The 27381-nt window shown below is 40.6% G+C and overlaps 1 protein-coding gene across 1 annotated transcript in view; it reads right to left on the bottom strand.

Moving 5' to 3' along the window:
* Nucleotides 1–27381, bottom strand: part of PDLIM4 (PDZ and LIM domain 4) — a 59403-nt gene that overhangs the window by 12768 nt on the left and 19254 nt on the right. Inside the window, exon 3 of the mRNA XM_083428748.1 lies at nucleotides 22820–22904. Within this exon, the coding sequence (XP_083284874.1) occupies nucleotides 22820–22904 (85 nt within the window). The remainder of the gene's footprint in view (nucleotides 1–22819; nucleotides 22905–27381) is intronic.

Genomic DNA, 27381 nt, shown 5'->3' with positions numbered 1-27381 from the left:
CCTGATAATAAGAAAACAATGGCTTTCAAAATATCCAGGGAACCATGTTTCAGAAATGGGATGCCCTGCAGGTTTTCTTATCCATGCCTTTTGCCTATTCTCCTTCCTGACTTCCTTCTTGGATTGTGGTCCCTTTGCCCCCTTCCAGTGAAGTAGCTGCAACATATTGAGATGTATTCTTCTCTTGCTTTCAAAGTTTATAATTACAGACAATTCCTCAGTCTGGAGACTAACTGATCTGACCTGTATAAAATTTCTGGTGCATTTTCCTTTTCCCTTTCCTTTAAAAAAGAAAAAAAAACTTTTTTAAAAAAGGAGTTTGTGCCTTGATTCATTTTGTTTTTATGCTTTTGAGAAGAAACTTAGCAATGCCATTCTTCAAATTAAAATTAATCTTTTTGCACACAGAAAGGTCAACCCACCACACCCAGCTAGAGAAATGTGTGTGTTTGTCACACACAGGAGTGCTGAGGAGCTCAGGTAATACACTTTCCAGGAACAATAATACAGTGGTACCTTGGGTTAAGTACTTACTTCGTTCCGGAGGTCCATTCTTAACCTGAAGCACCACTTTAGCTAATGGGGCCTCCCGCTGCTGCTGCGCCGCTGCCGCACGACTTCTGTTCTCATCCTGAAGCAAAGTTCTTAACCCAAGATACTATTTCTGGGTTAGAGGAGTCTGTAACCTGAAGCGTATGGAACCCGAGGTACAACTGTACTTGAGCAGTACCTTACATATGTATTACTGCTGTGGTAAAAGCAAGCTATAGTCAGGAGATCTACTAAGGCCTTGTTCACATTTAACCTCAAAAGGGATGGACATCTTATAACACACACATACTTATTGAAGCTACTGAATGCTTCATTCACACATGGGAACTGTTCCTCTTAAAAGCATTAATATGTCACGGTATTGGCTGTTTGCTTTCAGGATCCAAGTTGCCATGCCTCTGACCTGGTGGAGCTGTTGCTGAATGCCAAGCCTGTCTGCAATAAATCAAAATTCATTCAAAAAATTTTAATGATAAAGAGGTGGACTTGGTGTTCCACACAAAGACCTGGGCTAATGGGGAAGTTAATCTGACCTCCACTGTGGCCCTTGGGGTATTCATTACAGCATCAGCATCAGCTCAGAGGGCTGGGGCAGGGAAAGAGTTGTGGCTGTCCATAAGCATTTGATCACCTTTCCTAGGAGGCACGTTTGCCTTGGATATGGGTCAGAGGTTCTGTGCCTCTGGTTAATACCATCTTTGAATGACACCAGAGGACCTGTGACCTGCCAGTAGTTCTTCTCTGCAATTGGGTCCCACCCAGTTGGGGAAAGACTGGCACCCAATTTCTCCACCCGTCAGTGTCATCTGAAAATCTTCCTCTCCTGTCAGACATATGAAGTGGAAAGTCTGCACTGGGACAAATGTGTGAGATACTGGCAGTTTTATCTCTCTATGAATGAATGAAAATAAAATGGTAGTTATCTGTACTAAAAGGTAAACTTGCTGCAGAATCAAGACTTAGAAGTTGTGGTTTCAAATGCAATGTTCCTGAAGTAGTGAAGTTTCCCGTATGAATGCAACAAGCAATTGTTATTTCATAGTGTTTCAAATGAATTAAATGAACACTACTAGCTCTCATGATTCATCACTAGACAGCTCTAGGCTAACCCTTTACATATCATTTTTGTCTCCCCATTGTTTGAGAAACAGTCACATTCTTCTTTACCTCCGAAGGTATAAACTATTCTGTGTAGGAAGACAAAGACACTGAGAATGTTTATAGGAAAATAGATTCCTCCACATCAGCTTATGGGTAGATTGTGCCAGTTTCCCAAACTAACTGTTCCAGAGCAACCAAAACATTTATTTTTTAAAGAAATCAATTTTACCACTGCTGTTTACAACTCAAGTCCCACATATTGTATAGTCATTGTTTTCTCCTTAAGCAACATTTAAACTTGTTCACAGTTTTCTTTTTTAAGATGCATGGTGTGATTTATTACTCACTCACCATATAAGTTTGCATTCGGGTGATAAAACCTGTGTATCCTGGAGGGGTTTTGTTTTTTAAAAAAAGTTTTGTTAAAAGTTATAGAAAGCAGGGACTACCAAAAATGTGCATCTACTGTTTTTGGCTGTGCACGAAGTACAATGGTACCTTGGGTTACATACGCTTCAGGTTACATACGCTTCAGGTTACAGACTCCGCTAACCCAGAAATAGTACCTTGGGTTAAGAACTTTGCTTCAGGATGAGAACAGAAGTGGCGTGGCAACGGCGCAGCAGCAGTGGGAGGCCCCATTAGCCAAAGTGGTGCTTCAGGTTAAGAACCGACCTCTGGAACGAATTAAGTACGTAACCAGAGGTACCACTGTATATGCATTTTATAGTAATAGCAACACTAGCAGCAAGCAGGTACTGTACTTGTATCACAGGCTGACCTAAGTGCTGTCTCTGGAGTGGTACTGTATTGCCTGGTGCATTCAAAGCTACTGGATTTCCTTCCAATAAATCCATTCATTAAGGTCTATGTTCTGCACATTTTACACATGTTCAGAAGCATCTTACTTGAAACTGTGGTAGGCTTCCAGAAAGGGGGTGGGGGGAGGCTCATGATTACTTGGCCTCATTTCTGTTTGAACTGAAAAAGGCTTTGGGTGTATACATGCAATTTCCTTTCCTATTAGAGTTAGTGAGGTCATCCGACATCATATTACAAGAACCTTCAGGAAAGAAAGAAAACAATGAATCAATTGTTTTCACTCAATCAACTTTAATGCAGGGGATGTTTCAAAAGGTTAAAAAATATGGGTGAATGCAAGAAGCCTCTTCTTTGTGGCTTTGGGCAGCAATTCTATGCTCACTTACATTTAGTTGGACTTAGGCCATTTCCAGACAGTCACTATTTGTGGGTACGATTCAATTGCATACCAGCAAATTTAGGATGCACCACTAAAGTGAATTTGGTGCTTTTGCACAACGAACGAATTAAAAACAAACAAACCGAAAAGGGACAGGAAGCTGTACTGGAATGTATGGGATAGCAACAATGTCAAGCAATGTCCAGTAACCTTCCTGCGAACAAATCAGAATGAATGTTCAACAATCAGTAATGCTGTATAAACTATACACAAAGTTTTGTGTAAACGAGTCAGAATGAATGTTCAATTATTTGAAAAGGCTATTCATTCTGTGTTGACATGCATAGGATTGAGCTACACCAGTAAAAACTTTAATTCTCCAGAAGTAATTTGCGAGTGAAAGAGAATATACTAAATATATATGTGTATTTATATTGCATATAAACAAATAAATAGATCAAGACTACTTCTTAGTAGTCTTTCAGCAGCAGTTTCTGCAGGTGTATATAACGTCAACTGAAATGCCATTCATTGTGTTGATTACTCGTTAAAAGGTCAGCTGAATCAAACCAGTTTAGCTAGTAAATGTAAGAGCAAACAAAGGCTTTGGAAGCTTCTTTCAGTAATCTAGCACATATGAGATGAGTTAACCACATATAAAAGGCAAATCAGATTATACAGGAGGTGGCTCGGAATTCTGCTCTGTTCAGTGTTTATAGTCATGGAATCTCCCTCCTCTCTCAACTCCCCACCCCAACAAGAAGAAACACACCCTCTGAAAAGCACACAGATCCGGCCCAGATGGCAATTCTGGAGAGTCAGTCTCTCATTCTGTGTGGTATCTCGTGCGCAGACATTCACAAAAAGAACAACTATAAGGGCAGCTGTGTCTCTCAGAATTTTTAGAATCTAAAGCTTGAAAAATGTGTATTCAAAATGTGTTTTTGCAGATGATCAATGGAAAAATCAAATAACCAGAAAGGAACTTTGGCTCTAGTAGCAGCATTTAGTCTCAAGAATTTTATTTGTTAACATAAAGCTTTCTCAAATGGTGGCTCAACAAAAAAAATAATACCTCATTTCTGAAGCAAATGGAAAGTCTCAAATGAAGAGACAAATAGTGTTCCTGTACAAGTGCTCAGAAAGGTTTTATTTTATTTTTCAGAGTGATGACGTATTTTTATGTTCTGAATTTTAAAATTAGCCGCAGACACAGTTTAACTTTCCAATTCTATTGTACTATTTTGTAAGTATTCAACTTCAGCACTCTGCTTAGGTGCCTAGTGCTGCTCCCTCATAGCATCTTCATATTCATCCATTTCAGCAGAAGGGATAGGCCAAGTAATAGAGAAATATACCAAAATAATTAAGTGGGGCAGGAGAGGGTTAAAATGTCCAATGAGAGAATATAATCTGGCTCTTATTACATTCTGAAACACATATCCAAGAGGAATGTGTGTTCGGCTTTTTATTAGAATATTTAAGGTTTTACAATGACCTCTGACCTAGCTGAATGAATGAAGCAAATATATATTTAATAATCCCTATGATTCCTAATTAACATATGAAATCCAATCTTTAAGCAAAGCATTTGTACCAAGCGGAGCAGTTTTAATATTAATATCTGGGTCCCATAATTGGGGGGGGGGGGGGTCCTCAGCAAGGAATTTGGAAAAGAAGTAGAAAAGTATTCTCTCATACACATTTTGGGAATGGAGTATTTGTCATGTTTTATAGACTTATTTATGTGGAATCAACACAAATATAAAACATATTAAGGTTTAAAAATATCTGACATCGAGAGCCTGAGACCGAAAGACTGTCTGCCTAGGGGGAATCCTGCTGGATTCAAAATTTCAAAAGATCTTAAGTCAGGGATTTGCATTTGAAATCCTTTTCTTGGCAATCAGAGCTACTCTGTCTTCCTAGTTAAATTACTAACAATGAGATGTGGAGGGTGCCAGCATTGTATCTCACCATGTTCATGAACTATTTCGGTGCTATTTGGCATGTGTTCTCCTTGCTTGGAAGGCTTTTTAATCAGATAACTTTTTCTAAAATATTTGGAATAAGTAGCACTTTGCTTTTTTGCCCTCCTAAATCTCTGTCAGTACACATATAGCTAGCAGATGGGATAGTCTTTTGAAGGCCTTGTCTGTTACTTCTTTCATAGAGCTTACACTTCCCTGCTACCCCCCCCCCCCAACGTTTGGCAGGTCAAGCCATCCTCAATGGGACTAGGGGTCATTGGACTGGAAGAACTTAACCTGGGGCCCAGCTGGTTCCTGCCTGACAGGGCAGAAGATGTGGGTTGGGGTTGGGGTTGGTTGTTTGCCATCCATTTTTGCTGCACTAGCTCATGTGTCACGTCCCTTAGGATCCTGCATTTCTAAAGCTTCCAGTGCCCTCCAAAGGCCCATTCTGGACTTTCTGCTATCTGCCCCTGGTGGGAGGACCTTTGGCAGTCGCTTGCTTGGGTGGAGATGAGATCTGATGAGGATCCAAACTTAACTACTTGGTGGTGTGACTATACCATTGTAGACCTTGCACAAAAGGTGTGCACATTCCATTCTTTTTGCCCACTGACCCACCTGCATTCTTGCTTTAAGCATCAGCCTCCATTTTACCTTCCCTTGAGTTCCCTGTCAGATATAACTCATCCTGCGGCCATGTTGCTAACGTGTGTCTTAAGCAGACATTATACCAAGGCTGGAGAACCTCCAAACTTAGTCTGCTTGGCCGCCCCATTGTGCCAGCAAGGCCATGTTTGGCAAGCCATGCCTGTTCACCATACAGGCAGATAAGGGCTGGGCTTCAAAGGAACATGCAGGACCTCCTGATCATAAATTGAGCGCACAGTTGTTTCTTTGATGTAGCAAGACATGTTCCCACCACCCACCAGCCAATGGGCAGTGCTTGGAAACTGCTTCTCCCTCCTAGGGTTTCTCCTTGAACCTCTGGTTTTGAGCAGTTTTGAATAGCGGTACTTGAAATCAGCTCCAAAACCCTAGCTCATAAAGACTTAGTGCAATTTAATTCTCCTGCAGGGAATTAACTGTGTATATTCTGTTCAGGAAAAATAAATCCTTATAAGAGACAAAACTTGGGAAAGGAAACTACGATGATGTGAGCAGGGACTGAAATGATATACACTCCCCCATGCTTCTGCACTGATGAATTGAAACCTTACAAGCTTTCCCTCAGGCACAGACAAAACGAAAAATGCCCCCAAATTGCAGCAATGTTTGATTCCTAAAACAGAAAGGAAAAAGTAACCAAGAGAAAAGCAATTTCTATATGGTTTAGAGAACTTTTTCTTCTTGCCTTTTGAAATAAATGTGCTTCAGCTGTAGGATTTTTCAAAAGGAAATAAATCCAAAACAGCTGAAATGTAAATAGGTAAAAAGCAACTGTACCCAGAAGGCAAAGCTTAAACTGAGTTGTTCTAAAACTTAATCTTCTAATATGGAGGCTGTTCTGAAGTCTTGGCTTTCTCTCTCCATCAGGGGTAGGGAACCTGTGGCCCTCCAAATGTTGCTGGACTACCATCACCCTGACCTTTGCCCATGGCAGCTAGGGCTGGTGGGAGTTAGAATCCAACATTCAGAATCTTCTGTTTTATGTTCGAGCAGGATCAGTGTAATATCATTTTCCTTTACCCTATCATACTTCTTTACTATATGCTACTGTGCATATTCAAGTGCAATGTAACAAATCCAGTAATACAAAATGAAGCTTGGCTTCCTTTTCCCACCTATACTTCCTATCAGACTTCAATATTCTATTCTAAAGGTAAGGATAGCCATAAACTTTAAAAGAGGATTAAATCAATTTATGGAGAATGTGGCTCATAGCTGTCAACGTTTCCATTTTTTAAAGGGAAATTCCCTTATTCGGAATAGGATTCCTCGCAAGAAAAGGGAAAAGTTGACAGCTATGATGAGGCTATCTATGGTTATTAGTCATGGTGGCGGTGTACTGTCACCAGTAGTAGAGGCAGTGTGCTTCTGAATACCAGCTGGTAGCAAACACAGGTCGGGAGAGAAACAAAATTTTAATGGCCTGGCCATCAGTGAACATTACTCCATCAGAATTGTTTAGCTGTTCCCAGCCTAATGAATTCTGAAAAGAAAAAGAAAATTGATGGCCTGAACATCAGAAAAGGTTCAGTTTTTCCATATGACAGGGTATAGGAGAAAAAAATGTTCACAGACCATCTAAAAATATTATTGTTAAAATAAGCTGATGGGGTTAGGAAGGATGCTGTTATACCAGCCCTGTCATTAGGAAGAGTGAGGGAACTGATTTTTCATGAAAGGGCTACTTATTTTATTTATTATTATTGTGCTTCTGCTGCCAGGGAAAGGGAAAAAACACTCCTGGGATGTTTAGCCTCCGGTGTTAAAATAACTTGATTTGCCTTGGCAACTCTGCACCTTGAGTTTTGTGGGGGTAGGAAGCAATTTACCGATCTGCCTCAGGCAGCAAAATGTATTGGGCTATTGGAGGTGGGGGGACATGGAAAACTGAACTGCTCCAGATATATCCACATCAAACATTCATAGCTTAAAGAGCTTCAAAATACATTTATAGGACCTTGAACGGCAAAGCCAGATGCATCAGGCTTACATTTTGTAATAAGAATATATAAACAGAGTGAGTTAAGTCCTGGCTGAAGAATTTGATCTGGGATGCTGGGATTTCCCTGTTTAGGCTGGTGTGAAAGTTATGAAATACATTTTTCAGTGATCTGTGGTTTCACCCATGAAACTGAAATCTGCAATGCAATCCTTATGTGTGTTGTTCAGCAGCTTGATTATAACAAAAGTGGTTTCTGCATACTTGCATGTTAGCAGAATATTAGCAGGTCAAGGAAAAGTTTGAGAGGAAGCTGGGTCAGGAGATCAGTCTTCATATACATCATGAAAGTGGAAGCATCATGAAACTAGCTAATCTCAATTCCCCCCCCCCCCCCCAAAAAAAAGATGCTGTGCTTTACATAAATAAGGACTGTCTTCACTTTTGCTTAAGTCGAGATTCTGCCTGTTCTGATAATTACATTCACCATGTGATGGTCAGGGAACAGTTCAACCCATGCTGATTTCATCCTTGTTCAGCTTGTGACAAGGCAGCCACATGCACACTGCCGCCCTGCATGGAACGGAGCATGAGTTGGCCCTTGGCCTGCCAGCACAAGCGTAATGAAATATGTGTGGTGGCATGACAAAAGCTGATCTGGATTGAATTCAGCATCTTGCAAACACATGTATGCAATTGTCTTGTCATGGGTAGGTGAAACTGGAATTCCACTGGTGCTGAGCTCCCCCTCCCCATCATTTCCATATGCTGAAATGGTCGGGGCAACACAGTATGCCCATATATTTTCAATAACTTTGAAGCTGCTACAATGTATGAAACATCTGGGTGTGAATTGTGTGTGATAAATCAGTCTTATTTTGAATGCACTTTCTGGTAGAAAAATAATTATTCACAAGAGTTGCCTGCACCTTTCATGCAACTTTTGTAAACATTTTTGGCTGCCATACTTGATAGGAACATCGACAAAACCTTTGAAAGATGACCAAGGAAACTAATACTTTGGAAATAAAGAACCAAATAGTGATGAATCCCTGTAACAACTGGAATAATCTTTCATCTTTAACAAAAGCTGAAAATAATTATATTAATGTTGTTGTAAATTGAAATAACAATAATAATAATTTTATTATTTATATGCCGCCCATCTGACCGAGTTGCCCCAGCCACTCTGGGCAGCTCCCAAGAAAATAGTAAAAACACAATAAATCAGGAACCATTAAAAACTTCCCTGTACAGGGCTTCAGATGTCTTCTAAAAGTCATATAGTTATTTATCTGTTTGACATCTGATGGGAGTTCCACAGGGCAGGCACCACTACCGAGAAGGCCCTTACAACTTCTTCATGTCGTCTACAGGAAAATTCTGCGGCTGAAAAATTATAAGATGCTAACAGTAGAAAACATTGGTCATTATTTCCCATTGTTACCAAGTTTCCCACTGTTAACCACTGTGTGTAGTACTGGGAATAATCTCAGCTGAACTATTTGGAAGACCATTCCAGAACTCACTTGGCAGGGCTACCTCTATACTGACATAATGTAAATGGTTGTCCATTTGGATTCTTCAATGTATATATGAACTGGGCTCTTATACAGCAAAAAGAAAAGGAATTACAGTAACACCTTTTCTCAAACAACTTCATTGCAACAACTCATTTCTGGAAGCATTCAAAGTTTTTGAACTGAATAAACACTTATTCAGATGCAAGCATTCACAGTAAAATAAAATGGACCAAATTCTGACATGTTAGGCTGTTGGCACCTTGGGTGCTAGAAGAATATGCCTGGCATGTTTTCAAATAACTAACACAGTACACAGTATTTTATTTAGACTAACTTTTTTGCCCTGTATGCTTGCAAAGCTTTCAAACATGTATTTGATCCAGCACAAGAAAAATTTTTAGTGGTGTCTCTCTACACCCTTGAAAAGCATAATTAACAAAGAATTTTCCATTCCATTCCATTCAAATAGATATATGGAATGGAACAACCAAAGTCAGCTCATAGGCTTTTCAATAAATATATATAATCCTTTTCTTCCTAAAACATGTTTGAAGATACTAGTATATACAGTTCATTCCCCACCCCCCATGAAGTTGAAAAGCAACCAATAATTTCTCCTATTTGCTGTGCTCTCCTTTTGTTTCTGACAGGAAGCCAACCTTTGCCTTGCACCACTAATAACAAAAGTCTTTTTTATTCTGTTATTTGCCTAGTACTTTATTTTTTTAGACAAATCTGTGCCACATCTCTAGTGAAAGAATGGTCTAGAAAGAAAAGTCATTCTTCTTTGCTTAAACAATCGTGCTCTGTAACTGTACCTCATATATCTTCAGTACTCAAATTCCTGCTGAGAAAACTCCAGTACTATCGTAACATGGGATACAAATCTGCCAAATGCTGCCTAGCCATCCTTAACTTCAGTAGGGCTTGTGTGGTTGTAATGCTTAATGAACTGTGATTTAAAAAGGCAAAATAGGTTTCACAAGCTTTGAAGTGGGATGGTGGATGATTGGAAGATTTAGACTCATAGCCTTTTTATTAAAAATTATTTATTAAAATAAACTGCATTAAAATATTTCACAAACAAGTTGTAGTAACATTCATATTATATTTTTCTATTTTGTAGATCCCAGTGGTTAAAATTATTTTTGATATGCAATATTTCATTTTCAAGGAATAAAACAGTTGGAAAATAAGTTTTGAATGATTTTAGAATAAACCTAGATGGTAATTGTAAAGGGTATCTTTCTATGGATAAAATTATGGTTCTATTCACCCCAAATCTACAATCTTTACAGAACAATACATCTTATGTCCAAAGATAACTATTAATTATCTTTGAATTAATAAATACCGCAAATAATGTAAAAGTTTGCTCTAAATAGTTTTGCAGAACACGTTCTATGGAAGAGAATGAAGGCCGTCCAATCCCTTTAATCACTGACTGGAATCCAAAATGGTAAGAATCATGATAGTAATTCAAGATTGCTTAGGTTCTGCAACCATGCTGAATAAGAGAATATCCCTCCTACTCAACTCCAGGTACTCAGTGATATCAGGAATACAAAACACCATGCATAAGCATAAGGTTCTCACTTCATTTGGCTCTTAAATCTAGCATATATCACTTCTAAAGCAAAATACTGCCATTTGGATCAATGTTACAGAATCCAAGCAAGCAGGCCTGCACTCATATGTAAGTTTCCAAATGCACAGAGTTGTGCCAAATACAGTGGTACCTCGCAAGACGAATGCCTCGCAAGACGAAAAACTCGCAAGACGAGTTTTTTGTTTTTTGAGTTGCTTCGCAAGACGAATTTCCCTATGGGCTTGCTTCGCAAGACGAAAACGTCTTGCGCCTTTTTCTTAAAACCGTCAATGCATTCCTATGGGAAACCGTCAATGCATTTCCTATGGGAAACCGTGCTTCGCAAGACGAAAAATTCACAAGACGAAAAAACTCGCAGAACGAATTAATTCCGTCTTGGGAGGCTCCACTGTACTGCATTCCTTGCAAGCATTGCTCTGAATGTGGTCTGGTTATCCTCTGCAAGATGGGACATGACATGCCAAGTCACACCGAAGACGCCAAACAAACAAACAAAACAGTAACTTTTCCAATGCTGTAATTTCAACATTTATTTACTAACAGAACATTTAATCTTGGGTGCAACTTTCATGTCACCGGGATGCTTCAGAGGTTTGTTCCTGCATTGAAATGGTTCTAACAACAATCAGCCCATAGACGGCAAGAGCTACTTATATAAGAGTTTTAGGAGGAGATGAAGGCAGTGGTGATCTAGGCCTAACCTCCACTCCCATTGAAGACTTGCAGAACATTCTGCCACCTACAGTCATTGCCTTCCCCACGTACATGTAATGCATTTATATTGACCAACTGCCTCTGTATTGTCAGGTGATCAAAGGCAGCCCACCAATGAGGCAGGGTAAAGCACCCACCTCAGACAGGGGAAGTGCAAGCGGTAGCAGCCAGCAGCAGCACCTTTCCTACCACTGCCAGAGCACCCCTCTCACTGGTGAGAGGAAGGTGTTCTGGTATGCTGTGTTGCCTCTCGTCTTCCCCTCCCCAGGGTGGGGAAGAGAAGCAGCAACACCTTGCAGGTTCAGTGAAAAGGGGCGGCATTACAGTGGGGGCAGAAGTGGTGGGGTGAGGCAGTGTGGGGGACAAGAGGACATATTTCCATTACATCTCAGGTGGTGAAGCAGGAAGGGGTGCCCCTGTAGGTGGGATTCCTCTGAGGTTCAAATTAGGCCATTAAGCCTTTAGTCACTGGTCCCTATATATGGCATCACACCACCAACGTCAGTGCCTGGTTCTAGATATTTAGTTTTCAGTTTTATAAGGACTTTTCTGTTCAACTGTTTTCATTCTACTTGTACTTCACTGAGTATATATCATTGAGTATATATTTAAACACAAGCACTTTCTATTGTCCATCTGGATCTACCAATTTACTAACATAAAAAAATTCTGACAACTGCTAGACTGAAATGGCTGAGTTACAAAGATCATTTGTGGCCCTGTTTGTTTGTGGGCCCGATGGTCAGTTCCTAAGAAATAATAAATTCTGTAGTCATATTAAATGAAACTGAATATAGCATTAATTTCTTAAAATCTGCATGTTCATCTTTTGCTGAAAAAGTTGTTTTAATTATATTTTTTCTTCCTTTATCAAGATTGCATGGAATACCATAGCCAACAAGCAGTTTTTATTCAGAATTCAACTATGAATCTGGAATAATGAAAAATCTCTATATTCATATTGATAAAGTTTTAAAATTATGGTGTGAGGAACCTAAAGTTCTAAACTAAATTGTGTCAAACAGTCAGAGAAGATAATAGAGTGGCCTAAATGTTAGCTTTCAAGTTTGTATATGATCCTGTTTTAAAAATAAACCACCTCTGTTTTTACTAGACATTTATTTGCATTTTCCTAGGTCCATGACATATATTATACTAATGTTTTATTTCAAGTGACTCTGACTCCAGGTGGTGGTAGTTGTTGTTTTTTTAAAGTCTTAAAATACATTAATTAAAATGTAGCCCATGAACATATGGTAACCTTAATGATTGGATATTTGAAATAATAATTTAAAATGCATATCTAGTAAATAATCATATGATTTGTGCGTAGAGCCTACTGTGAGAAACAACTTTTCTTATCTGGGACACAGGACAAATTACCCTTTTATATTATTATGAAAAACAGGATTTTCCAAATGATTCAGCGCCACATTAAAAAGGGGAAGGGGGGGGGGGGAAATCGCAGAATTTTTTCCCCTGAAGAACAACCAAAGTATTGCACTGTGATCAGAATTATTTACCTACAATATTGGTTGCTTGGTTACAAATGGAGCTGTATGAAAATGGTAACAAATGACTACACAGTGCTTAATTCACAGGAAGTGACTATGTGGAAAACAGAGAAACATTATTAACCAAGGCCTTCATTATGTCTCCCATGGGCTTTGGCCACATAGGTAAAGCACAGCAAAACTAAGGAGCTGAACTTTACACAACTGTAGCAATTTTAGCAACAGAAAGCATACAAAACTCTTCTCCCCAAATCTATTTGCAAGCAGCACGTTTGCCTACAATTCTAGGCCAGTAATACTTGATGAAGTGGCACAGCCAGGACCACATCCACAGCCCTGCCTACTTATTGCAGCCAGGGCAGGAGGTATGGAAGCCAGGAAAAAGACATTTCAGCTGGAAACAAGTCTTTCCTGATCTAAATGCTGCATTTTTAACATATACTGTAATTATTTGGCATTAAGATGGTTGATTTGAGAGAAACTGTTGTATAGATATCAGTTGTAGCAGATTAAAAATGGCTTAAGTGACAGCTTATACAAATTCACTGTAATGTAACTGAAAATCTAACGTTCATGAGATTCAGCCACTCCAGATTTTGCTTATCTGGGGATAGTTATGGTTAAATAAGATGGAAAAACTTGTGATGGTCAACCCCACTGGACCGGGTCTGAAAATAATATAGTACTGCTGCTCATTATGAAGAATATCCATGGGTGTAGCCAGGATTTTTGTTAAAAGAAACAGGCCTTTTGTGGGGGGGGGGGGCAGAACCTCAGTTAGCTATATTTTTTATTGATTTTTACTGATTTAGGGGAGCAACTGTCCCCCCCTTGGCTGCGCTCATGAGAATATCTGCTAAAACTCTGGAAATCCTCTAGGAGATATGGATTATTCTAGGACTAGACACCTGAGGTGCCAACCATGTTAATAATGACAATGACAAACATCGGTTTGCGAGGGCCAGCAAACCATTGCTATTGATGCTACTGCTGTAACCCACGGAGTAGTTCAGTGCTCACTCAACCCCTCTTGTTTGTGATCATGGTGGCAGCAGCTGCATTTTAACCCAAGAAATGTAAACCCAAGAACTCCCCCAAATTTTCACGTTGAACCCAACAATCTGCTCTTGGGTTTCCCCCCCATTTATTTTAGCAACATTCCTACTTATGGTATGTGCTGGTAACAATAGCCATGTGCAGGCATTAAATCAGGGGGAAGGGCAGGGGTGGGCACACAAACCCCATTCCCCACATCCCGCAGCAGACCAGCTGCTCTTGGGATCTTTGAGTAATTAGCAAAAAGGTCTGAAGATAGCTTTCAAGCACATTTACTTGAATGCACTTAGAAATGCTCCCTGCAATGGCTGTGCTCTTGTAGGAGGTGCCCTACTGACTTTCATTCAACAGAGAGCATGCCTTAAGGCCCCAAAGAACCAGGTTCCTCAGGAGTAAGAGTCATCCTTGGGAGCAAAGGACTCATTGGAAGCAAGGAACCTAGAAGTCTGAGATTACCAGTTGCAGCTGGGCCTGGGTGGGGTCTGGGTGACCACAGCTGCAGACTTGTTAGCTGTTGGATCAGTGCAGGACCTTAGCTCTGTGCAACCCAGCTTCTTGCTTCTGACGCCTGTCCCAACTGATCCTGTGATACTGACCTCGGCTAGCACCTTGCTCTTGGAATCTTTACTACACCTCGGGCTGCTGCGCTGTGTTTGACTTTGGCATTGTCTCACAGCCCTGCTGTTACATTGTGCCCACTTTTAAACTGTTTCACTCCACTTGGCTTTGGCTTCTTCTTAAGGCCCTCTGTTTCTGGGTTGCCCTGATACTGGACTGCTTCCTCAATCCTCTGGAGTTGGCTAGCCTCCTGTACAGTACTGGATCTCTAGCTTCCCCCTTGCCTCCTGCACAGAGACCAAAACAAGACTAAACCAAGGAATTCAGCTCAACTCACTTAAAAACTCTCTTGCAGCTTGAGGAAGTTGGGGGGCATACATACCCCTGTCCATTTCCCTATTTAACCCTTCATGGCTCATATGATGCTCAAATACAGCAAAACAATGGGGTGCGGGTCGTGATGCAAAAGCTGAATAGCCTAGTTGGTTAGACTAGTGTAGTGCTGATAATGCCAAGATTGCAGAGTTGATCCCCATGTGGGACACCTGCATATTCCTATATTGTAGGGAGTTGGGCTAGACTAGATGATCCTCAGGGTCTCTTCCAACACTACAGTTCTATGATTCTATTGACAATACACAAAACTTTCCTAATAGTGTCAACAGGCTAAGCTATGTAACTGAGATTAATTTAGTGGTCTTGCCAGTACTAGCAAGAACATCATTATATTATACTATTTATCCTGCTTTGATGCAATATTTAATGTGATTGCCACCTTTATGAAGAAGCAAAAAACTGTTAATCTTTTTTGTTGCCATTTTTTCACTCTAGCAATTTGATCTGAAGGAATTAGTTGTCTCCAAAATAGTAATGCCATTGAATGGTTGTGGTGTTGTGGTGGGGGGTGGGGAGAGAACTCTGTACAAATTCCTTCCATTCATGGTTGATTTGAATAACAGTAGCTGTAATGCTTCTGCATGTTTCTACCATTAAATCAGCCCTCAGTCAAGCCTGCAGTTCCCGTGTGATTGGGAATCTAGGACTGTGCCAGGGTATTATCTCATATTTTGTTTTCTCTAAAGTATGAAAACTATTTTTTCTCTTTGGTGATACATTTAACTGAATTCATTTGGAGATTTTATGCAGTATATGCTGTTTTTGTTTGATACTGTATAATTCCCAAAAAGATTCATATACAATACTACACCCCCCACCCCAGCTTGTATCTTATAGAAAGGTCACTATAACTAAGAAAACTTTATTTGCCCAGGAGAATGGTACAATTAATATCTCAATTCATGCTGGCAATAACATTGTTTCCTAATTGCTGAAGTGCTGAAGAGACTTGGGGCCAGTGCTTCAGGGCACAGTTTCCTTGGAATGGGACAGCACTTAAGACTTACATTATCTTCATTATTTTATTTACAATTATATAGGTAGAATGTAGTAGAAATGAATGGACACTTACAACACGTAACACACCCACTGATCCTGCCTTCGATTTCCAGAGAGGCAACTCCAACTAAAAATTATTATTTATTAGATCTATATACCGCCCTTTACCAAAATATCCCAGGGAGGTGTACAACATTAAGAACGCATTTTACAGAGCATAAATAATGAAAACAAATAAAAACCATTCTTCTGTGTTTAGCCAGTCCATGTTACCAAGCCATTCCAAGGTGGCTCTGTTGAAATCTATTTAAATATCATTTCCTTTTCCTTACTGTCTCCCACTGTCATATCTAGTTGTTCAGTGAGTTTTCACAGGGTCCCAAAGCACCCTAAATTCCCCTAAAGTTGTTAGAAGTGGTAGCAGCAACATATCCAGTAAGATGCCTGTCACTTCCTTATTGACAAGGGCTTCTGCAGCACTTGGAAACCTCAGTATGTTGTTTTTCCTGCTGCTTCATGCATTGGCTCCCCTTAGGAACAATCAGGAGAGATCATATCTCTCCATCAGCAATTGGAGACAGCTGATGCCAACCAAAGGAGAGAACAAGCATTCAGAGCCACCCAAAGGGACACTGAACAGCAACTTTTAAATAGCACAATTCAATGTAATTTAAGGTCAGTGCTTTGTAAAGTGAAATGAGTAAACAGGCCAGTGCTTTGTGAAATGAATTTAATTATGTGGGTGGGGGAGGTACAGGGCGCTTATAGCTCAGAAGTAAATTGAAATGAAATTAATTGTGTGAGTGAGTAAGAGGGAAAGCAGCTTCCAGCTATGAAGTGGAATTAAAATAATTATTTGTTTGGGGACGCTCTTAGTTTAGTGGCTAGTGCTTTCTTAATAAATTGTTGAATTTAATATTTAATGTTAGTAATGAATAATGAACAAAGTGTATCCTGTGAGGCCTTATGGTTGAAAAGAAACTATGGATGGTATTCAGTGCCAGGCCTAGTCAGAGTAGACCCACTGAGGTTAGTGGGCACAAACGACTTAGGTTTATTGACCTAATGTCAACTTTCTCCAACTGTCAGTGCAAAAGTTGTTGCACTAGCCTAGCATAAGGACAAAAATAAAGGTTGCACAATATGAAATGCAGTGCAGTGGTTGTGCTAGTGGAGGTTTGTTGTGTGACGTTTTGCTCATCAGGAAGTATCAGTTGTGCAATCAGACACAAGGACCATGCTGACTTCTTGTGCCTTTTCTTCCACAAGCCATTCTGCTGGCGCAAGCCATTCCAGCGTAAATAGTACACTGCTAAGTGACTTTAATTAGTGTGTTGTTGAATTCCTCCAACTAAGTTTAATGGGTCTACTTTGAGTAGGACTTAGTTGAATACAACCCATATAGTGCAGGGCTGGAATTATAAACAACCACCATCTACTACTCAGTGGACTGAAAATTTCATAGTCCTTTCTATGTTTATAGTCACCAATCCTGTTTAGATATCTTTTTGGACATATGGACTGTTTATACATTTAAGTTACCACTGGTGGAATATTCTTATTGTCAATGTCAGCTGGCAGTGAATTTTTTAAATCTCCCGTCTCTCCTGTTATATGTGCAAAATAGGTGAGGAATAAGAAGAATGTGTCAGTGGTTGAAATTAAGTTCATTTCAAAAAAAATTGGCTACGGCCATGCATACTTATATGTGGGCCCTAGAGAGCTGACCTATGTAGCTCTTGGGCTCAAAAAGGTTAGCTGCTCCTAGTGTAGGCAGTAGTTAGGCAGTCCTGTCACCCATGCTGGCCCACATATTATGTAGTGCAGTGGTTCCTAGTTGCGGGGTCAGCGTAACCAACCCAGGGGCACCATTCACATAACAAAAACTACATAGAGATATCAACATTTTCAAAAGTAGGGGGTAAGCTTAGCTTTTGAAAAACAAGACTATTTAGCTGATTGGGAGCCACTGATGTAGTGTTATGAGTTTAGGCAGGGGAAAATAGGCTGTATACCAACACCCTTCTAAGCCCTGGATCCAGCAGGAGTTAAAATACATTCTATGCTAGCTTCCTGGTAAGGCAATCACCCGGGTGATGGGCTATTAAGAGGAACAAAGGGGCTCTGTGAGAGATGACAATTGGGTGGAGCCCCTCTCCCAACTTGCAAAAAGGTAGAAAGACCAAATTGCAAGTAGGTAGAAAGTTGAGACCAGAGTCTGGAGTGATATGAACTAGAGGAAAAGCAAGCTGGAGAAAGTGTAGGAGCAATGTTTGATTTCTGTTTGAATCCAAGACTATGGGAGAAATAAGACTCTTTGGAGTGTTAATGCTGTGAACTCCTCCATTATAGGGTCAGGCTGTATATATGTATAAATACGCTAAATAAAGTATATATCATAAAGATGCCACAGTCTCTACTATTTCTCATTCCAAAGGAAACACAACCCCCTGCAACTCCTCGAATCTCACACCACTCGGAGATTGGGGTGGCCTGCAACACTATGTTGCTTGAATTTGACTCAGTGGGATCTTCTTCATACCACCACTTTAAAGTATATCCCCAAAGGGACCACCACCACTTCCATATCATGGGATCATTTCCACATCAGCTAATACTAGAAGGTTGCCAGAACAGAACACGCCATACAGATGGGACATTCTCATTCCAATTGTCAGCTAATAAGAGAAATCTGTTCCAAAGCTCCCTAGTCAAGGCATGTGGATGACAATCACAATTAACCTCTATGCCTTACTCCAAGTTAACTGCAATGAAAATTATGAAAAGTCTGCTATCACTGGGAAGTAAGAGAACAGAAAGAATAACCAAGGAAGCAATCCTGAGTAAAAGTCCATTCACATAATCATATGGGCACATGGTGACCACTTGGAATTGCTGTGCCTACTGATTCTGTGCAGTAACCATGAAGCACAGGGACCTAGTTTTAGCACACAGCTATTCGTACCCCAGGATGGAATTTTAACTCAAGACAAAGGCAGGCCCCAAATAAGTGGGTGGACCACGGCTCCCCACCCTGAATTCCGTCCCATCTAAATACGGATTTAGGGTGGTTTTTCCAATGTCATGCAGAAAATCTGGTCCCACATGTGTGGCACCTGCAAAGAACTGGGACATTAGTGTGAACTGAAATAAACCAAATATGCATTGCAGCTTCAAGTGGTAAAGGAAATCATCCCTAAGGTTCTATGATAAATTCTTTTAAACCAGCTATGTTTTAAAAGCCTTGCTTTCCAAATACATCTACTACATATGCAACCAATTACAGTTAGCACAGCAGAATGAAACATACGCTAGATGTAGTATTGTAAGTGCTTGTTTTCATATGAAATGCAGGGATAATTAGGCTTGCTCAATTTTCATGAGTGAAGCAGGAATTTGTTTTCAAAATGGTTTAGTGGCGTCTCCCAACCTGCCATTTATTTCAGAAACGTCATGGCTCATTTATAGCTCTTTTTTTTTTTTTACTCTATGTTAAGAATAACAACTGAAAACATGCTTTAAGTATCATCTCTAAATGAAACATTATCTTCTTTGTCTGTTGAAGAGGAGAAACTGGAGCTACATTATTAAAAAATAATTAATATTTAACTCATTGTTTCATGGTGCTTCCATTAAGAGAATTCTGTTCCACAGGAAATAAACACAGCTAAGTGGCATGTTAGACTAGTAGAATGACACTAATGCTATAACTATTGTCCTGTAGGACTTCAAAAGGACAAATGAAAAGACACTTATGTGGGTGGTATGACTGGCCCAACAAAAAGTAGCTGTTTATTTCACCGGAAGCCAAGAGTGATGTGTACTTTAAGCAAACAAATCTGGGCTCTGTGTGCTGCTTTTGAGACCCCAAGGCCTTTCTGATAAAGCTGTAATCAAGAGGAATGGATAGTTAAATACCAGGTTCCATTGGCTGGCTAACGTTTTTATTATTACTATCAGGGAACTTTGACCACAGACACCCAAGACTAAATTCACCAAAACCTTTTGATCACTTTTATTTTGGACTGGAAACGAACCAGTGACTTTGCAGTGAAAGGCTCTGCAATGTATTGCCAAACCCTTTGTTTCCTTGTTCCCGTTTCAGCCTTGTGAATTTCCACAAAGCTAATGCCCATTTTCCAGCAATCTCCCCCCTCCCCACTTCTCCCTAATGACCAGGAATCAGCAACTACTGTCAATTAACAAGAACAGAGTCTGACCTCACAGTTTGAAACATGAGTTTCCAATCTCTGTTATGCCAGCAAGCTGTCAAATCCGGCACTATGCAAGTGGTCAAGAAAGCAAACAACCCATTCTTTTATTAGCACCATGTGGGTGTATTTTGACTAAAAAAAAAATCTATAAGAGACAAAGCACAGAAGAGTTTATACTAATGATTTCCTTTCCTCAGTGGCACAGGCATTCTTTCTATTTTAGAGGAGAAAAATGCCTGTGTTCAGGTACAGAGATAGGTGTTGCAGTTTTTAAAGGAGAGTTGTTATTGTTACATTCGTATTCCACATTTCCTCCCTAATTTATCCACACACCACCCTAGAAGGTAGGTAATGGCTGAGAGACAGCGACAGATTCAGGGTCACCCAGTAAGCTTCAGGGCAGAGGAAAATGGGGATTTGAATCCTGGTCTCTCAGGACCTAGCCCAACACTCTAGCCACTACACCACACTAGGAGCATTTATATACAGTGGTATCTCGGGTTAAGTACTTAATTCGTTCTGGAGGTCCGTTCTTAACCTGAAACTGTTCTTAACCTGAAGCACCACTTTAGCTAATGGGGCCTCCTGCTTCCGCCACGCTGCCAGAGCACAATTTCTGTTCTCATCCTGAAGCAAAGTTCTTAACCCGAGGTACTATTTCTGGGTTAGCAGAGTCTGTAACCTGAAGCGTATGTAACCTGAAGCGTATGCAACCCGAGCTGTATAGTGCTTTAGAATTCTGAAAGCACTTTACACACATGATTACAACAACCCTGCAGGGTAGGTCAGTATGATCATCTCAGTATTGCAGAATATGGAGGTTGGGAATAGTGGCTGACAGTATAGTGGCTTTCCTAAACCCATAGCAGAAGCAGCACACTCCCTGGTTTACAGCTCAGTCTGTTATAGCACAATCCCATGTGTGTCTGTTCAGAACAAAGTGTCGCTGAGTTCAGTCAGATCACCTAATATTCTTCAGTAGGAATTCTTGAGGGATTTGATGCTTACAAGTTTCTATCTGGAAAGACCTGATCTGCACCTCTTGTATTCTGGGAACTTTTTTTTTTAGATTGTTAAAAATAATGCAGAAATTGAATGCAGTTATGGGTAAAAATGCGATAAGGACCAGAAGTGGACATTCTTTCCTGTTCCTGCTTTATAACCAGCCTTTGTTCCCCCCACCCTAGGGTGTTACTCCAATCTGTCTGATGGATTAACTCCCATAAATCCAGAGATTTACAGTCCTCACCATCTCTGCTGTTCCCCTCCCCCTTCCTCATTTCAGATTGTGCTGGCTCCACATACGAAGTCACTGTACATATCACCAAAAATACTAAGAGGAAAATGTAAACTGAAAAGCAAGGAATGTAATGACTTAAAGCACCCCCCCCCCAATGTACGCAACATCATTCAACACCTTGTACATAATGGCCATCTGATTTAGTGACTAACCCTCTCTCTCTGTTGAGTCCCTTGCGCATATGGTCAGCAGGAGCTCATTTAACTGAGTGGCAAAATATTATGTTAAAAGGTTGTTGGTGCACTTGGGCTTTTGGTATTCTACTGCAGCTCTGTTCAGGCAGAAGTGTTGAGCTGTTTTGGCTAAAGTGTCACTGAAGCTGAACTTCCTACTCAGTCTAATTTGCTATCAGACATTCGTAGCAATTAGCACAAGATGCACTCAGAACCCTATTTTGGCACTAGCAGTCAAATTCTCCAGTAATCCAGGAACTACAGTGAAAAAGTGAAAACTGTTAAAGAACAAAGCATTTCTTATCACCACCATTTCCTGTGCAGGTAGTAGGTGGATTAATTTCAGCTGTCAATCTAGCCACCACAACATCTTTAAATGCCACTTCGCTTCTCATGTTAAATCAACCAGAGAAGCAAACCTGATGAAGAACAAAAGATTTGACTTTGTATGTGTGCGCTTGCACCCCAGTGGTGCTGAAAAAGTGAACTGATAGTATGCCAGGCAAGTTTGTCTTGGGCAGAACTACAAAGACAAGGTGCCACAATCGAAAAGCCCCTGCCTCCCCTTGCTGCCCACCTCACTTCAGCCAGAGGCTTGGAGGAGGGCCTCATAGAACAATGTACCACACTGATTGTGTGTTGTGACATGTGCTTGAGAGAATCACAAATTGATTCCAATCACACATCATGAGAAAAGCAAGATTTTTAGCTCAGTGTGGCATGGTAGCTAAGCCAAGGTTTGCAGTGAACATGAATGAAATACAGTAAATGTATTTCTGCTTGTGCAAGACGACTCCCCCCCTCCTACTGCACACTCCCCAAATCTGCTCCAGAGGGTTGGAGGAATCCAGAACAGAACCCAGAGCAGGGGTGTAGGGAGAGTCCTGTTGCATAAGTAGAAACCCTTGTGCTGATGAACAGTCACTTGGCACTACAGTGGTACCTCAGGTTACAGACACTTCAGGTTACAGATGCTTCAGGTTACAGACTCCGCTAACCCAGAAATAGTACCTCGGGTTAAGAACTTTGCTTCAGGATGAGAACAGAAATCACGCAGTGGCAGTGGGAGGCCCCATTAGCTAAAGTGGTACCTCAGGTTAAGAACAATTTCAGGTTAAGAACGGACCTCCGGAACGAATTAAGTTCTTAACCCAAGGTACCACTATATTTGGGATACGAGTGAAAGCACTTTGTACATTAAAAATGTTATCTTTTAAAATTTCATCTCATGTGTCTATTTATTTGTTGATCAGCTAATTGGTGAAAGGAAGTAGTCTCCTGCTTTATCTTATAAAATGGCACAGATAGTATAGTGTCAAAGGGTCACATACCTGTGGCTCTGGTTCTACATTGACTCGATAAGCTTGTGCTTTTCCATCTTCTAAAATATTAGGGGGCCAAGCCTTGCTTTCAGCTCTGCAATAAGAAATACAAAGTCATATATTTATATAACAATATAGCTTGTTACTTTGCAGTAAACTTGAAGTTGAGCAGAGTTAAGATATTGGTGTTCTTCTAATGAAAATATATACACATTCAAGAGTCAAATCAATAGCCTGGAGGAGACTGGCCCAGTTTACATGCTGTGGTAAGCCATAGAATGGTTTACTGTGAATGTGAGGATACCTCCTGCTTCATTTCCCCCCTAGTGTGAGCAGGAAATGAAATACCCAGAACAGAACCATAATACAACAAACACCAATCACATAGATGTATGATCATGGGCAGCAGCCCTATTCCCTCATCCAGGCTGCTGCCAACTATAGCTTTTGCTGAGAAACTGATACAAAGGGTTGGTGAACCCCTGAGAAGAACATGGGAAGGGGTCTGTGGCAGGAGGTGGAGAGAGGGATTAACAGAAATTGCCCGGATTTTGAGATCTTTGGGGGAGGCCCTTCTCGGTCCTGCTATCTTCACAGGCAAGCTTGGTAGGGACGCAGGAGAGGGCCATCTTGGTGGCAGCTCCCAGACTTTGGAATTCCCTGTAATGAAAGGGCTGGTGCCATGCTGTATTGTATTGTAAATACTTGTATGGTTTTACTGGGCTTTTATATATATATGGTTTTAATTCTATCAGTGTTTAATTTTTAGCGGTTCCTGTCTTTATCTGTAAGCCATCTTGAGTCCTGTCAGGGGGGAAAGCAGGGTATAAATATATATATGTAATATTATTAATAATAATAATACTGTAACAATTGCCTCCTTTCCCATTCTGCTGATGGAAGTCACCGCTGGATCAAAGAGCTTTATCTTAGACTTTTGCCAACATACCCCCCCCCCCCGAGCCTTTCCTGAATTCAGGGTAGGCTAAGGAGAAAGGGGGATGAGTAGGAAATGGAGAACATTGAAAACTGGGTTGAGGCACCTCCTGTGAGTAGCTCCTATCCACCTCCTTCCATTGGCACTTGTCTGGATCCAAGCCTTCCTTTGTATTTCTCATTTTGGCCATGAAAGTGAATCTAGGGAAAAACTGGAATCTTTCTGTGCATAACGTGTAACTTTCCATTCAGCCTTAGGAGACCTATGCATGTCACTTTGGAAAATATGGATCTTCTTGTTCCTGGTAGGTACAGCTTTACTGTTGTAGCCCATAATCTTTTATTTAGATTTCAGTCCCAATCTGCCCAACACTACAGTTGTATTTAGCATGAATTGATGGCATTTATTAAGCAGAAGGGACCTGGGTGGCGCTGTGGGTAAAAGCCTCAGCGCCTAGGACTTGCCGATTGAAAGGTCGGCGGTTCGAATCCCCGCGGTGGGGTGCGCTCCCGTTGCTCGGTCCCAGCGCCTGCCAACCTAGCAGTTCGAAAGCACCCCCGGGTGCAAGTAGATAAATAGGGACTGCTTACTAGCGGGAAGGTAAACGGCGTTCCGTGTGCTGCGCTGGCTCGCCAGAAGCACCTTGTCACGCTGGCCACGTGACCCGGAAGTGTCTCTGGACAGCGCTGGCCCCCAGCCTCTTGAGTGAGATGGGCGCACAACCCTAGAGTCTGTCAAGACTGGCCCGTACGGACAGGGGTACCTTTACCTTTACCTTTTTATTAAGCAGAAAGGTTGTAGGACACATGTGCAACTAACTTAAGCAAGGAAATTTTACTGAGGGGCTTCTATTTCAAAACTAATGTGATTTTTGCTTTAGCTTCAGAACTTTGAAAAATGCTGAATCTAATAGAAGAGCCACTGAAACCCATGGGAAGGGTTCTGATGCTTTAAGCTCCTCTTGAGTGAAGCCTAACACAGTTGAATTTTCATTTATGTATCTTATTGAACAGAAACCGCCCAAGTGCTTTATCATTGTTGGCATTTAAAAATGGAATAATCAGTTGCAAGTTGCTGTTTTGGTTTCAGCCAGCATTTGCAAAAAGAAAGTATCCTTGTAGGTGTAGGTAAGCAAGTGTGTGTGTGTGTGTGTGTGTGTGTGTGTGTGTGTAACTTTCTCCTTTTAGACTGGCAGTATGTATATATTTTCATCCATCCACTTGATCTGGCTCAAATGTAATGCTAAACTATGTTTCAGTGTCATATGTACAACCCTTGGTCTAGTGCCCTCCTCCCTCTCTGGTTGGATGTAAGAAGCTTTCACTTCCATTTTCAAATATTTGTGATTTATAGTTAGGCATGAACCTGAAGACATGATTAACCTTAACTATGGTGTGCTCTGGTCCATGGGGTCACAAAGAGTCGGACACGACTAAATGACAACAACAAATGGTTTAGAAATGCAAACCAGGATCATAAACCATGATTTGAAGTTGGCTTGTTTCCCTAAACCATAGCTAAAACTAACCAGTTTGTCTAGAATGTGGAACACAGAAACTCAAAGCTTGTTTACCCCCAAATTAAGTCCATGGTTTCAGGCTACATCAGAATGAGCCCAATTAGTTTGATATTTGCTTGTGGCAAGAATCAGTGTTTGTGTTCTGATTGCAATCAAACGACATTTTTAAATAATCAAAATCCTTAAATAAATCTTGCTAGTAAGCAGAACAGGAAATAGACACAATGAAAGATACAATGAAACACACAAATAAACTCTTCCACAGCTGCATGAAGAATTGAGGCCCACAACTGAGTTCTAAACAGACATACAGTATTTGGAAGCAAGTTCTACTGTGATCAAGAAGAACTTCAAATAAATGGATTCAGTAAATGTATTCAGAATTAGGTTTAAAGCCAGAACAGCAGAGACATTACGGGTATTACAGAAATTTAGCTTTTGGCTTGAAAAAAATCTGTACAGCTGTGAATGTTGCTGGCAGGGCCAAAGCTGACACATTTTCTCCCCATCAAAATTTATACTTAGAAGCACTGGAAAACAATCTGATTCAGTGGTATACAAAAATGCTCAAGGAAAGCAAGGACAATGCTTCTGAGTTTCATTACAGCTGTCTGAAACAAACTACAGTGAGACAATTCTTCATCTCAGTTTCATTGTAAAGTTCTTGGTAAAAATATTACTGATTTACAACACTGTGAAAAAAGCACCGGAGAACAACCATGAAAGTTCTTCCAACCAGACACTTCTGAATCACCAGACAAATGCATTACTTCAGCTTAATTCTATTCCATCATGAGGTCTGGCTATTGGCAACTGCACATCATTGGGGCTGGACACGGAGATCCTTTCTGCCCACTTTAGCAGCCCTGGAAAAATGGGGGGGGGGGCATACATCTGCAACGCTGTACCTTCACATATGGGGTGTCCAACTCACAAACCCTAAGTCTTGGTCTAGTATAAAATGGGATGCAAATTGGTCACATCATAACTTAGTCCTCATCAGAGAAGAACCACATGTATATGGGAGAGTTCCTTCATGCTAAAAAGAATACACAGAACTATTGAGATTGCTTGTCCAAATCTGCTTACTATTGGAAATGCCCATCAACTTTTTAGAAGGTAGTATCTCTTTTTCTCCTAATAATAGGTTTTAATTAAAATGGTTGATTGATAGCTGCCTATATTGCCCTTGGACCATTAGTTGCATACTTTTAACACACACACGTTTATTTGAGGAGTTACAAGAAGAAAATTGTGTGATTCACTTTTTCAGTGGCACCTTCTTTGGAAACTTGAGACTGTCATGCATAGTAACACTTTCCATACTCGGCACAGAACGAACATATATAGGGCATCCCTGTCAAAGGAGCCTTGCTTTATACCCAAATGTGCTGCAAACACACGGCCTAAATTAATGGATTGGGCCTGTGGTTTTCAGCTGCCATGGAGTGGAATTGGCTCCTGCCTCCTGTGCTCCTTCTGCCAGGAAGTGGGCTGGCAAGGGCACACAGCACAGAGTGCGGCATTCCCTCTACTCATCCCAATGACAAATCACTGCCCTCACTTACTGCACGCCTTCTGCGCACTGCACATCATTATTATGTGGCCACTGTGCTCAGTAGTACCCTTCAGAGTTTCAGCCTAAGGAAACTTGGAAGGTCAATCCTAAATCCATATTGTTTCAATTCTCTGCATTATATCATGCATTCTTTACTGGTTTGGAATGCTTTCCTTTACTTACTGAAGAAAACAGCTTCAGTTGTCCATAAAGCTGACATGCAAGAAGAATTATTAAAGAAAATGTTTTCTTAAAGTCCCCTGAATGCATCATTAACAGCTAAACAGCAAATATCTTTACATCACATTTCTGTGAACCAGAATTCATAGAGAATCGTGTTAGAAAACTTTCCTTAAACATCTGCTATAAACTTGACATTTTAGTCTCTTTTGGCCACATCAGAGTAATAAATGAAACCATGTTCTACGCTGGCTCAAAGAAGACACAGAAGCAAATAAGTTGATTTATAGCCTAAATTGCTCTGCTAAAACTTCACCTACCCCCATCACTTACTTTCTCCCACATAAAATGGTTGATGTGTGCTACTCCTAGCTCAC

Source organism: Podarcis tiliguerta, assembly GCF_965153285.1.
Source record: "Podarcis tiliguerta genome assembly, chromosome: 2".
Taxonomy (NCBI): Eukaryota; Metazoa; Chordata; class Lepidosauria; order Squamata; family Lacertidae; genus Podarcis; species Podarcis tiliguerta.
This window is presented reverse-complemented; position numbering and strand designations above follow the sequence as displayed.